The 13,252-nt window shown below is 38.2% G+C and overlaps 1 protein-coding gene across 6 annotated transcripts in view; it reads right to left on the reverse strand.

Moving 5' to 3' along the window:
• Nucleotides 1-5,292: 5,292 nt before the first annotated feature.
• HMGN3 (high mobility group nucleosomal binding domain 3) overlaps nt 5,293-13,252 on the reverse strand; it is a 30,377-nt gene continuing 22,417 nt past the window's right edge. For 2 of the 6 annotated variants that reach the window (XM_037519992.2, XM_054698973.1), the window contains exons 3-6: nt 10,315-10,344; nt 7,432-7,482; nt 6,328-6,441; nt 5,786-6,207 (exon numbers count right to left, since the gene is read on the reverse strand). In XM_037519992.2, coding sequence (XP_037375889.1) covers nt 6,076-6,207; nt 6,328-6,441; nt 7,432-7,482; nt 10,315-10,344 — 327 coding nt within the window. In that variant the 3' untranslated portion in view covers nt 5,786-6,075. The other 4 variants (XM_054698974.1, XM_037519993.2, XM_037519994.2 and 1 more) reach the window with 4 other exon arrangements.

A 13,252-nucleotide genomic window follows, 5' to 3' on the forward strand; every position in this document is an offset into this window, starting at 1 on the left:
GCAATTGTATGGGGACTATACCCAAAATGAAAATGCATACATTGTGCAAAATTGAAAAATGATGTAAGAATTATATAAAATAAAATATTAAAACCAAAAAGAATAGGTGAGAGAAGCCAAGGTGTTTCTGAGGGGATGTAAAAGGCGTCTTCCTATGTTTGAGGGACCATGAGAAGAGTTAGTTCTATATGTTGCTGACCCTACTGAAACTGGGATCAAAGGTTGAAAGCTACAAAGAGATGCTTCTTGGTCAAAAATAAGAAAGTGCTTTCTAACTCTCAGAGCCATTTGAGTGATGATTTATGACTGGAGATATTCAGTAAATTGAGCAACTCTTTTCTGGTCCTGATGGGGAAGGGGAATCTAAGCCACTTCAGAGAGGAACTAGATGACTTCAGGGATTCTTCACATCTTTAGAGATGATTTGGTTTCAAGGCTCAGTGTAATCCATTAACCTAGGCCCAGGTGTATTCACCTCTAAGTGAATATTCCCTGTTCAATTTGTAATATAGAAAGAAAGATACTACAGACATTTTTCTAGAAAAGTGAAGTTGGTTATAAATTAAAAATAAATACGTGAGTACACACATTGAACAAATAGTCAAAAGAATAGTACCAAAAATGACAGAAAAATAAAAACTTGTGGTACTAGTGTTTTGAAAGGTTTTAGCTAAAAATATGAAAGAAATGAAATCAATTCTAAGCAATACTGGCAAGAATTGTACTTAATTTTTTCAAGTTATACCATGTAATTAGCTTAATTTGGAGGCAGACATCAATGATCTAACTATAAGCTTAGTTCTTCCCTGCCTATCAAAGACCACATTCAGTTCAACAACTATTTATTGGACCTCTACTATGTGTAATAATAGTAGGGACAACGTACCCTCTACTCAAGGAGCTAACATCTCACCTGCTCCATGTTGTTTTTTTTTTTTTTCCTGAGGTTTTTTTTTTGTTTGTTTTTTAAAAAATATTTTATTTTCTATAATTCTTACATCATTTTTCATTTTTGCACAATGTATGCATTTTCATTTTGGTTATATTCCCCATACAATTGCACCCCCCCCCCTTATTTTGACCCTAATCCTTCCTCTCCCCAGGTCCCCCTCCCCCATAGTGTGTCTCTGGTATATAGTTGCTTGTTGATTTTGATTTTTACTTTGCATTAATTAGTCTTTTTCCTGGTCCCTTATTTAGGTTTTCTAAATTCCTGCTATGAGTGAGACCATCCGGTATTTTTCTTTTTCTTTCTGACTTATTTCGCTGAGCATGATCCCTTCTAGCTCCATTCATGTTGCTGCAAACTGCATGTGTTTATCTTTTTTGATTGCTGAGTAATATTCCATTGTATACGTGCCACATCTTCTTGATCCAGTCATCTATTTTTGGGCATTTCCCCTGCTCCATGTTTTGAGTAATTAGATTGCTACTACCTGGAGACTTACTTTGTACCTTTTACCACTTAAAACACCCTATAAAGTAAGTATCATTTTTATTCACTTACAGATGAGAACTCTAGGATACAGAGAGTATAAAGAGACTGAGTAACCTGTCTATGGTCATATAGCCAGTAAGAAATAAAAACAGGATTTGAACCCAGACAGTCTGGTTTCAGAGTTTACAAGCTTAACTGTTACACTACATGACCTTCCAAGGAAGTGACGATTCTTTCTTTTGCATTCTTCAAAGGAGACTCACTGACCAGGGGCTGAGCATCTATGACAAACAAACCTGATATATACTCACCAGAGCATGCCTTCAGTGCCAATTGGTATTCATCCAATTGGCATTTACAGAAAAACTGAATTTTAGGTACTGCACCAGGTGATTTCACAGGACTTTCTTATTCAATTCTAACAGTTTTGTCAAAAAAGATTGTTTCTCTATTTTAAGCATGAAATACTGAGAGGCAGAAGTTAAATGACCTGCCTGAACTCACACAGTAAGTGAGAAATAATGTGGCGATTTCAACCCAGACCTACTGACTCTATGTTTTCCGTCACCTCCTAAGTGTCATTTTTTAAAGTGAGTAAGTCAGTGGTTTCAGTATATTGACAAAGTTGTGCAGCCATCACCATTATTACAGAATGTTTTCATCACCCCCTTCTCTCAAATAACTTGCACATATTAGTCACTCCACAGTAACACCTCCCTCTAGTTCCTGGCAACCTTACATCTTTCTGTCACTATAAATATCCCCAATTTGGAATTTCTTATACATGAATCATGTAAATGGTTTTGTGACTGTCTTCTTTCATTTAGCATGATGTTTTCAAGGTTCATCCATGTGGTTGACATGTAGCAGTGTCCCTTCTTTTTCAGGCTGAATATTAAGAGCCCACATCATTTTACATTTCCACCAGTTGTAAATAAGGGCTCCAATTTCTCCACCTCCTTTCAAATACTTACTATTTTCTGTTTCTTCAGGCATCCCTGTGTGTGTAAAGTGGTGTCTTGTTGTGGTATCTTGTTATCTTATTACTGCTTTAATTTGCATTTCCCTAGTGACTATGGTGTTGAGCATACCTTCATTTGCATATTGGCTACTGATGTTTTTTTTTGAGAAATGTCTATTCAAATTCTTTGCCGCCCCCCCCCCAATTATTTGCCAGTAAGAACTATTTTGAATTGTTTATTATTGAATTGTAAGAGCTCATTATTTATTCTGGATACTGGAGTCTTATTTGCTATATGATTTACAAGTATTTCCTCCCATTTTGTGGTTTGTCTCTCCCTTGAAGTTCTTTTATTTTGATGTCCAATTTTTTATAGTTGCTTGTGCTATTGGTGTGAACCAAAGAAACCATTGACTACTTCAAAGTCATGAAATTTATATGTAAATATAAATTTATATGTGTGAATTTATATATGTAAATATAAATTTCTTTTAAAATATGGGATTTCAAAGACTCTCTTTTTCCATGAGAGAGATATTTGTAATCACAAAGTTCCCTTTGCAGTTTCAAGAAAGCCTGGACCTCTATTTGGCTCATTTTTACTAAGGGTGGGAACATTATATTAAAAGACTGACTTTTCTCCCAAATGAAGTCATGTAAAGTGCTTATTACAGGGCACTAAAACATTGTGGCTATTATTATTATATTAATCATAATTATTCTAAGAGATTTAAAATAAATTTTCTGAATAAAATAATAAAAAATAATCAGTTTGAAACTCACAATTAAGTAAGAAGTATTCAAAAAAAGCAGCACACTGGCATGTGCCATAGCATGTGCCATAGCTAAAAGTTGAGATTGCCTTATGCTTGCTAGGATTGGCAACCTAGGGAAAGCACTTGCACCTCTAGCCAAGAGTAAAGATCTCTAAAATTTCATAATCTTGCCTCAAAGTCTTTAATTATGTAAATGTATATTCAAGATTTTACAAGCTAGCTCACCTATTTTGAGATTAGTGAATTTTTTGGGGGAAGGATAATGAATTTTGACTTTTGTTTCAGACTAACTTTTCACAGAACTTAGAAGCAGGAATTTCAGGACCACTTACCAGTTAAAGTCCACTATTAATTATTCCACGAAAATCCATGGACAGCCTCCAGTGAGAATTATGGGACTACCACAGAGGTTTGTACAAGCAATGAACTGCTCAACTACAGGAGGCGCCACCTGACTCCAAGTGCTTGTAGACTCATAGGACTATGATTTTCCAGGAGATTAGCAGACACATGTTTTGGAGAGGTGGGCTCCTTTTATAATGTGTGCTAACTGACCAAAAGAATGAGTAATGTAGCAATAAGGGATACTACTAAATCTTTTACCTATTTGCAGACATACCATTGGTAGTGTATCCATTAAGTCTTCATGTTCTAGAGAACCAATTTGGTGTAACTGGTTATTCTGCTGTGTAGTATTCCCCCACTTTGCCAATATGGCAATGATAATAGCCAAATACTTTAATAGTCACATACCAATGGCCTACAGAAGCCCTAATCTTTGTGTTTGAAATAAAATAGCATCAATGGTCATTGTGAATAATTTTACAAGACTAAAATTATTAACTATAAATTAAATATATTAAATATTTAATTATGTTATAATTAAATATAAATATATAACATAAAATATAAAAAAGTAAAGTTACATGTTAAATACAAAATTATTATACTCTTGTAATAATCTTGTAAGAGTTCCTGAGCAGTGCAGGCACTATTCTCCATCTTAAAAGAGATTCAGGTCTCCTCTAGGAGGTATCTCCAGAACTCAGCTTTCCTGGCGTGCTCATGTAGCTTCCAAACATTTTAGGAATGCAAACAAACAAAAATAATACATTTATAAAATGTATAATTTTATCACTATACATTGTGCTCTTGGTACTGCTTTCAGATACAGAAGGACACTGCTCTGGTCTGAATGTTTGCTTAACCCCCAAACTCCATATGTTGAAATCCTAACCACCAAAGATGATGGTGGTAGGAGGTGGGGTCTTTCAGAGGTGCTTACATCATGAGGTTGGAGTGTGAATGAGATTAACGTCTTTATAAAAGAGGCCCTGGAGAGTTGTCAAGTTCCTCTGCATGTGAGGACACAGCAAGAAGCTGCCACCTGAAGAGAGCCCTCACCCGAGCAAGCTGACAGCCTGATCCTGAACCTCCAACCTCTAGAACTGTGAGAAATAAATTTGTGCTGTGTATAAGTCACTCAGATGTGGTATTTTGCAATAGTCACCTTAAACAACACTACTGTTACAACTCAAACGACTAGGTTCAAGTCCCGGTTTTCTGCCTTCTTGCAGAGCTGAAGTAAGTCACACACTCTTCTTGTTCCCTATTTCTTAGCCTAGAAAGGAGTTCTAATAATACCGTGCCAACTCCTTAGGTTGCTGCAAGCGGAAACCTAGTCACGCTGGTGAAGAGCTTTCAAAGCTGTGAAGTCCTCAATGAAGGAAAAATATTTTAGTAGGAATGTGACTTAGCTTTATTTTGAAAGTGGGAGTTTCAAGGATGACTCCTTATCTATGGTTTTACACTTGCTCTGGTTTAGTAGACTTCTATTTATATGGACTTCAAAAATTTAATGTTTTATTAAGCTTTATTATATGGTAATCATTGCTGGCCACTTCCAGTGTGAAATGTAGTAGGTGTAATTCTACACTGACACTCATAGATGGTTTATTAAAATGATAACATTTTTAAAGGCCAGAAAATAAACAAACAATTCTGTTTGACTCATCAGAGATACATCATGGACAGACTGTAGCAATTCTTTACATCTTCTGCAATAATAAAATGAAACACTGCCTAAATTTATTAAAGACACTACTAAGAGGCATGTATTTTGCAGGCAAGAAAACCTTTTATTTTAAACCACAAATAGTCAGCAGGTGGCCACAACTATCCATGTTTCATTAAAATCACATAAAACCTAGGTACAAAAGCACCACAGATTATTGCTCTAGAAAAACTGCGTGAAAAATTCATATATGCACAGTAAAAACACCACAGTATGCACAGGACTAAATTTTTAAAGCAAGTGCATGGAATGCTGAATCCATTTTACACACAGCTTCCAATATTAAATTGTTATTTATTTTACTTGAAGATGATGGAAACTTCCAAAAGCCATGACTATGAGAAGGTAAAATATCCATTCTTATATATTTTTGAATGCCAACTAGTAGAGTCCTAAAAAAATTAGCATTTACAAAATACTTGGTAAAAATAGCTTTTAAAAGTTGTCCCAAGAGGTACATTAAAATCAACCCCAAATTTTCACGATAATTCATTCTCCCTCGTTATCTACAGTTTCAGTTTTCTGTGCCTGTGAAAAAGAAAGGAAAAAAAAATACAGTTATTATTAAAACTACTATAAGCCAAAGAGAAGTCCACCCCACCAACACAAACACTTTTGAACATCTGTTTTTTAGCAGTTCTACTGCCAAATGTATTTCAACTCTGGGTGAAAACAGACAAGGCTGGAATATATTACACAAATGCTTTGCTGCATTTATTGCTTCTACTTTTCAAATGACCACAAAAGCTTTACCTGCAAGTTCCCATTGTTCATAAAAACAAAACAAAACAAAACAAAAAACCAAACTACTATAATCTGATTCTAATCACTGCAAACATGCAGAATTTTCTACTGTACCCTTAACTCTCACTGTTTCAATCTGCCCCTTTACTGACAGTGTGCTGGGTGGGGTACCTCTGGAGGTTGAGACATTAACAGTTGAACGAGAGATGTGGATCTGCAATAACATTACAGGCAATAAAAAGAGACATTATGAACATGCTATCACCGGCTGGAGGACTGAGCAATTTCTTTAAAGACACTGATTCAATCAGTGGGAGGTAGTCATGGGAAGTACCTCGTCAGCTTTAGTTTCACCATTTTCAGATGGTGTAGTACCTTCCTTTCCAGCTTCCTGCTTTTCCTCCTTCTTCCCTTTAGCACCTTTATTAGTCTTTGTTCCAGGTTCTTTCTAGGAAGCAAAGCACAGGGAAGCAATTTGTTAGACCTGGAGTGATGTTAGTTAAAATCAGTCAGCCTTGTTCCACACATGACTTGAAGCAAATTCATGGCCAACTGGTTTTCTGGGGAAAATGGGAACCTTATTTTGCTGAACTTTGACTGAGTTACACTGAATTTCTCTGAAAATGCCACAGGCTGTTTCTAAAGTCCGTTGGACTCTAATGGGAAAACACAATGACCTCCGTCCCCCTCAGGCCTTAGCTGGGTGGGCCTCCTCTCTTGTGAGAGAGATGTGCTTCTGTAGAAAGGAGAGCAGCCACAGCAGGACCTGGTGAAGCAGAAGGACTTGAAGAAAGCAGGGAAGAAACTCATGTGAGAATTTGGGTCTCGAGTGGCTGAAAAATGGAGAAAGCACTTGAAAACGAAGGCCCCATTGAAGAGCACAGAAAAGCCACTGGGTTAAGATTCTTAATAATTCTGTACCTCAGTTTGCTACCTTCAAAACAGGTATTTGTATCTACCTCAGTAAGGTTGATGTCACTAGTAAAGCAATCAGAACAGGCTCTTACATGGTATAAAGGTCATAAAAATGTTTACTGGTATTAATTATATGCTAGTAATTATTCTGTGACAGTCATTAGTCATCAGAGTGGTCTACTAAGACCAGTTATATGAAGGCAGAACCCTCCCTCAACGCCTGAGCTCCTTCTGGGTGCCAAGTGAACTGCATGTCCGGAGGAAGCTACCAGACGCCCCTTGGACATAAGGCTTCTCAGAGCAACTTCCTTTGCTTTATTGACCAAATGGAAAACACATTCCTGGTAAGGCATAAAATGTGCTTTAAGCTTTTCGAGAAAGCTGATAGCAGTGTAGCAGTTTTTGAGTCAGTACATTTAGCCTGAATCATTAAAAAGTGATCTTTCCTTGGATGACTCTTGGATATGGAATTATAATTTATTCACTGTTTAAATAGCCAAGTGGGGGAGGAAGCACCTCTTACCTTAGCAGATGTTTTTCTTGGTTTAGGTTCAGGTTTTGGTAGAGTAGGTTTCTGCAAAGATAAATTATACAAATACTGAAAAAGACAACCTTCAGCACCAAAAGGAACACACAATGACTGAGAAAGACAATAGTCCATTTTGACTATGATTATGTTCAGTTAAAAAATATTTTCAGCAGCAGATAACAGCACAAAGATGTCTGCATTTTGTAACTATTTTCATCCTGGGTTCTCAAATGAACGGCAGGTGAGATTTAAAAGCCGGTTCATTGTTCCCAGGTCCAGAATAGCTCTCCGGGAACAGGTTTAAGCTTCTATCTCCGATGTCTCTGTACTTCCTTTTATCACAGTGCAGCAGCGAGAGGAATGACTCAGTCTCTCAGCCAAATGACTCAATGAATTCAGTGACACTGGTCTTCCCAATAGTCTAAAAATCACAGCAGAATCACAGGCAAAGCCCATTGGGTAAGGAAGACTGCTGCGTGTAAAGTATTTCAAAATCATTTCCAAATCCTTCCACCTCTGATGTAGATTTCAAGTCCTGTAGCCAAGCTTCCTGCCCACTTTCATCTTCTCCAATGCCAGCTCAAGGTGAGAAGAATTTCCAGTCCACCCCAGACCCTGGGCTCATTTGTCCCCAGATCTTTTTATGAGGAACACAATTATAATAATAAAATGTCTGCTGTCAGCCTCCAAAGTTGAACATTTTTCACAGATCTTATTAGCTAAGGAGCCCACTAAGAAACTATTTTTCTCTCGCCTCATGTGGTTCTCCTCTCTGTTCCTGTGAGCAGTGCCTACCTGCCTGGTGGTCACAATCTCCTCCACACAAGGCTTCTGACCTGGCCTGCTTCTCCAGGGGCACGAAACATGGGGAAGATAACCAGTCTAAACCTCTACTTTTAATAGTTATTTTAGGGCAAATATTTTATTGATCTAGGAAAAAATGTATACATCTCCCCTAGCACTAGGGAGAATAACTTTTGAAGAGAAAACTCTCTCCAGGATCTCCCTCTGTGGAGAAAAATACATGTTCCTCCTTAAAGCCTCTACATAGGTCAGGTTCGTGTTGAATCTATTCCTTTTCATCGAGGCCATAAAGTAAGTGTGGACAGTTCAATTCTGAAAGATTGGCTGTTAGAAATGACCTTTCAAATAAAGAAAGAAAATTGAACTTAAAAGAAGAAATGTTTTTACTAATCATACTACTCTCAATCTGCTCCCCTAATATATTAGCTCACAAATCTCCCGAAATTTTAGAATTTAAAAAATTTTGTTATCTGGAGTGCTAGTATATTGTGTTAACACACATTTGTTTTTTTTTCAATTTACCACAAATAATTCCCTGTTAAATTATTTTCTGTAATGCACGCCTTTCCTCCGATTCAGCATTCAAGTGTTTTGATAAGATAGGAAAGGGTGAGGTTTCACAGTCTAATCCTGCTGGTATCTGAGGTGGCTCTTTGTCAGCACCATGGGCGAGGGTCTCAATGGAAGATGCTTATATTGCTGGTTCCTGGTACTCAGAAAAAGGATTATTTTAAATATTGCTTTTTATTTGACTCTATTTGGGCTACAGATCCATGGAATACAAGGACATTCAGTATAATCTATAGTTAAACTTAAAAAGAGTTGAAACATAACTCCTGACGCATGGTGAAAGTTATTATTAAACAGGCACACAATCTTTAAGAGGTCTCCACAGAATCTGGCTGAGCTGGGTACACACAGAACTGCATGTCCCAGGCCTTAATCTTCCTGGTGACTCTGATTTTGTTTCCTTTGGTTGTGACTCATGAAAAACACTGGCTCACCCAATGCAAATTTGGTTATACTTCTGAACCTGAGGGTGGTCCCACTTGAGTTTTGCTTCCCTACATTGTTGCAGGCACAGGTGCTGCTTGAGGATGAAACCTATACACTTCCCTGAAGACCAAAGTAGTTTGTAGCTCCTGTTATCTAGCATGGGGATAGATGCTTCAAGCCAAGAGGTCAGTGCCTTCCCCTCTACATCTCAGTGGGCTGTGTAGGCTGCAGGTATTTTAACCCAAAAGATAGACCAGAGAGCCTGGTTGATCTGTCTTGGTAGGATGAAGACTGGTACATGAGCAGGGCAGCAGGGAGGAGACTCTGATGGGCAAAATAGAATCATTATTTTTGCAAAGATTCTCAAGTTCCAAAATGAGACTAAGGTTTTGGATTCAGACAACTTGCAGAGCATTCTGACTAAATTATGCATCATGGAGAAAGATTCAGAATGCTTGTCCAATCAAGCACATCATATATAGAATTGGAAGACTGCTCTAAGTACTTCTCTTGTTTCAGAGATCTAGTAATAATCAAACAACACCCTGGGTGTTACACGTTTGGCAATGAGGCTGGTCATTGTTTTTCATGGACACATCTTTTTTTTTTTTAAAGATTTATTTATTCATGCATACAAGAACCGGGGTACAGAACAGATGCACGGTAGGGTGAGAGGATTCACCAGAGACAGAGAGGGAACAGAACAGGCAGACTGACGAAATACACTGCTGAGGAGAGCAGCAGGTGAGACAGGAGAGGTCTGCCGCGCCGTGTGGGATTCTCGCCCTCCGGCCGGGATCAAACCAAAGCTGCAGAGGCTGTGGACAACTTCACAGCGCTGTGCTCAACAGCCTGTGCCACCAGGGGAGGTCCTCACGGACACATCTTATCAAGGACTTGCTTGGCCCATCTGGTCAAATTTGCTAAAAATCATGATGCAGGTAATCTCCGAAAAGAAAATTAAAAAATATTCAATGAAAACACCTCCTTAATTAATCTTCCTTTTGCTGCTTTTATCTGGACAGAGGAAACATGTACTCATGAGAACTGACACCAAAAGGGTTCTAAAGTACTCACCGCTGACAATCTGGCAGACCTTCTGGTGGGCTACAAAGGAAAGAAAAAAAATATTTTGGTGGTTATACACAACCAAGTTGATTTTTTAAAATTTCATTTCTAAAATCTTTATTGAGAGAATATAATGTATGACTAAGTACTGTCTCCATGTGAGCACAGTAAAACACACACCATGTGCCCTGAGCACCTTCATGCTCAAGAGGAAATGTTTCCAAAGAGATGTATGCACACCATTCAAAGATATGGCCTTTCCCAATGAAGGGTGTGGTTGGTAAGAAAAGGAATGGAAGATGAATTTAGGATCCAACAAAAACCACAATCCACCTTTGTGATAAAATAGCAGGCGCACTGAGATGCCATTGAAAAACTAGTTTCAGTCTGATTCTTGTATCTTACAAATGGAACTGAAGCTTGTAAGTTAATACAAAAAAGAAAATTATATAATTGTGTAGAAATCAAAATTAGAAGGTGTTCCTTGCCTTGTTATAATGCTAGAAAAGAGAATGACTACAAATCATAGGCAGTTCACAAGACTTCCTTTCACTTGAAGCAATATAAACTCATTAATTTATCTACTAAATGAATATGTTTAAAGATTTAAATAGAGTAAAAAGTTCACTCATGTTTTAATTTGAAAACTAGAAAATTTAGAGGGGAACTGTGTTGAGACTGACATTTTTTAGGAAATCTTTCTTCTTCAGGGATGGTACAAGTTAACAGCACACGGGACTGCGGAGAAAATTAAAAATCACATAATTGTTCTAGGCATTTCAGAAATAATTACACAGAATTGATAGTCTACATATCAGCAGCAAAAGATGGTTCCCAAGGGGTTTCACATTTTAAAAGTACAACTGCCTTTCTTTAAAAGTGTTTCAGAAGTAAATACTCCAAATTTTTGTTTGTTTTATTCACTGCTCTATCTCTAGTAAAAAAGTGTGTAATCTAACATAGTGGATACTCAATATTTGCCGAATAAATGAACTTATATTATACCCTAATTCTTGCTGTCTTAAGCAGACTTTGCCTCATGACAATAGCTTAAATGTTTCTAAAAGTTTTTAAGGGGGTCAGCAAAAATGATCAGTCAGTAGGAGTCTGGGCTTTCACTGCAAGGAATCACGGAATTCTTGAAGCCCTGCTTAGGTCAGTTTAGGTCAGCAGGTCAGGACAATCTGGAAGAAATATTTCTTGCCATCTCTACATCGAAGAACTTTCTCGCTGAAAAGAGCCAGGGTAAGCTAAACTCCTCTTTCTTGAAAGGACAGAAGGAAAGGGCCAGAGCCTCCATGAATAAATTTAGCCCTGGGAGGAATGATCAGAACAGGACTAAAGGCAATGAAGAGAAGACAGCGAGAGCCGGGAACAGGGCTGTGGCACGTTCTCTCCTCGCATGCAGAGGGGGAGTTGGGCCTATTTAGACACGCCACAGGAAACACCATGGCCTCTGCTCCAATGATCACGGTGCCTTCAATGACAATGTGTCTGCAATCACTGGGAACCAGAACTCAAACCCCAAGAAGCCTTTCTCAAAATGCTTAATTTCACAAATTGGGCATTGCTGAAGAAAAGGCAACATTATCTTTTAAACCTGGCAGCAAGTGGATAATTGTGCTTCTTCAAATGCTTTTGGAGCATGGAGGAAATAATGGAGCATCCTCCAATGACACACAAGAGCTCAGTTCTGAAGATTTTTTGTGGCCTCAAGAACGACCATCTCACAAGTAAAGTGCAGCTGGCATAGGCGTGCTCAGAATGATACTCTTCCACAGGAAAATGGCGGCCTCTGTGCAAAAGAGGGGCCAAGGGAACTTACCTGAATTCCTCTGCACTTGGTGTCAACATGTGCCTGGCTGGTCTCACCTCGCTGTTCACCTTGCCTGTCTCCTGTCTGCAACCCCACTACACAGGAACATCTTAACATTTCTGTAGCTCCAATGCTAAATAGGGCCCACAAAAAATGTTGAGGTGGATGGAATGGGGTAAGTTCTAGAAATGTACAGCAAGTATGAACTTGGGGTGTGGGATGTAAAGCCACTACTCCGTTACTATCCAGCTTGGGGACTGGAAAGGAGCCAAATATTTTAACCATTACTCATAATTGCCTCCCTCTAAACACCAATTAGATGTCCCGAGTAAAAATGAAGTGAGGCAACATCATGTGAAAAATGCCCCAACTCCTATGCTTTTGTTCCTCTCCTCTCCATGTGAATACCCGAACATATTAAAGAGGCAGAGTGACGTCACAGAGCCCTGTGGGATTTCCAGAGAGACATTTCAAACAAAGCACTGCTCTGCAGGGCCTGAAAACTGTTCTGATCCAAAGACTCACTACCTTTTTAGAATTCAGGTCTAGTACAAGAGTTTCAAATAAAAAGCCTAGGAAATTAATGCAAAAACAATTTTCCTCTCCAGGCTGTTTAGACTAACCAGTCTCTTAAAAGCACATGTTTTACTGTAAAATCATTTTATGACTTCCTGCCTAAAATTTACCAGCTCTTCTTCACATGCCATAAAAAAGGGCTTTTCCTAAATTTTCTTTTCCAGTAACCATCATAAGAGATTTTCTTTGTTACTGCAAATAGTGGAGGCTGAGATGAACCTTTCACTCAGTCAGCAGTACTGGTTACGCATGCAAGTGTGTACACCTTCCTGGAAAGTTCCATCAGCTTTCAGAGCCTTAAAATCTATAAATGCCTGGACTATATTTATTGGAGCTAAAATAGACTACACTGCTCCCTCCTCCCCTCCTTAAGACATTCAAAAGTGAAATATTCATTTGAGAATCAGATTGTTTGGCAGGAGTACAGTGAAAAAATTAAAGGCATTAAGATTTTTCTTGATTTGTCGGGTATGAACTCTCAGGAAAAGTGGTTGAAAGAGTATCTCAGGGAAGAAAGGAAGGCTTTTAGAGGAGAGGTAGAGAAGCAATGTGAGG

Source organism: Talpa occidentalis, unplaced genomic scaffold, assembly GCF_014898055.3.
Source record: "Talpa occidentalis isolate TD23 unplaced genomic scaffold, MPIMG_talOcc4v2.1 talOcc4.2, whole genome shotgun sequence".
NCBI lineage: Eukaryota > Metazoa > Chordata > Mammalia > Eulipotyphla > Talpidae > Talpa > Talpa occidentalis.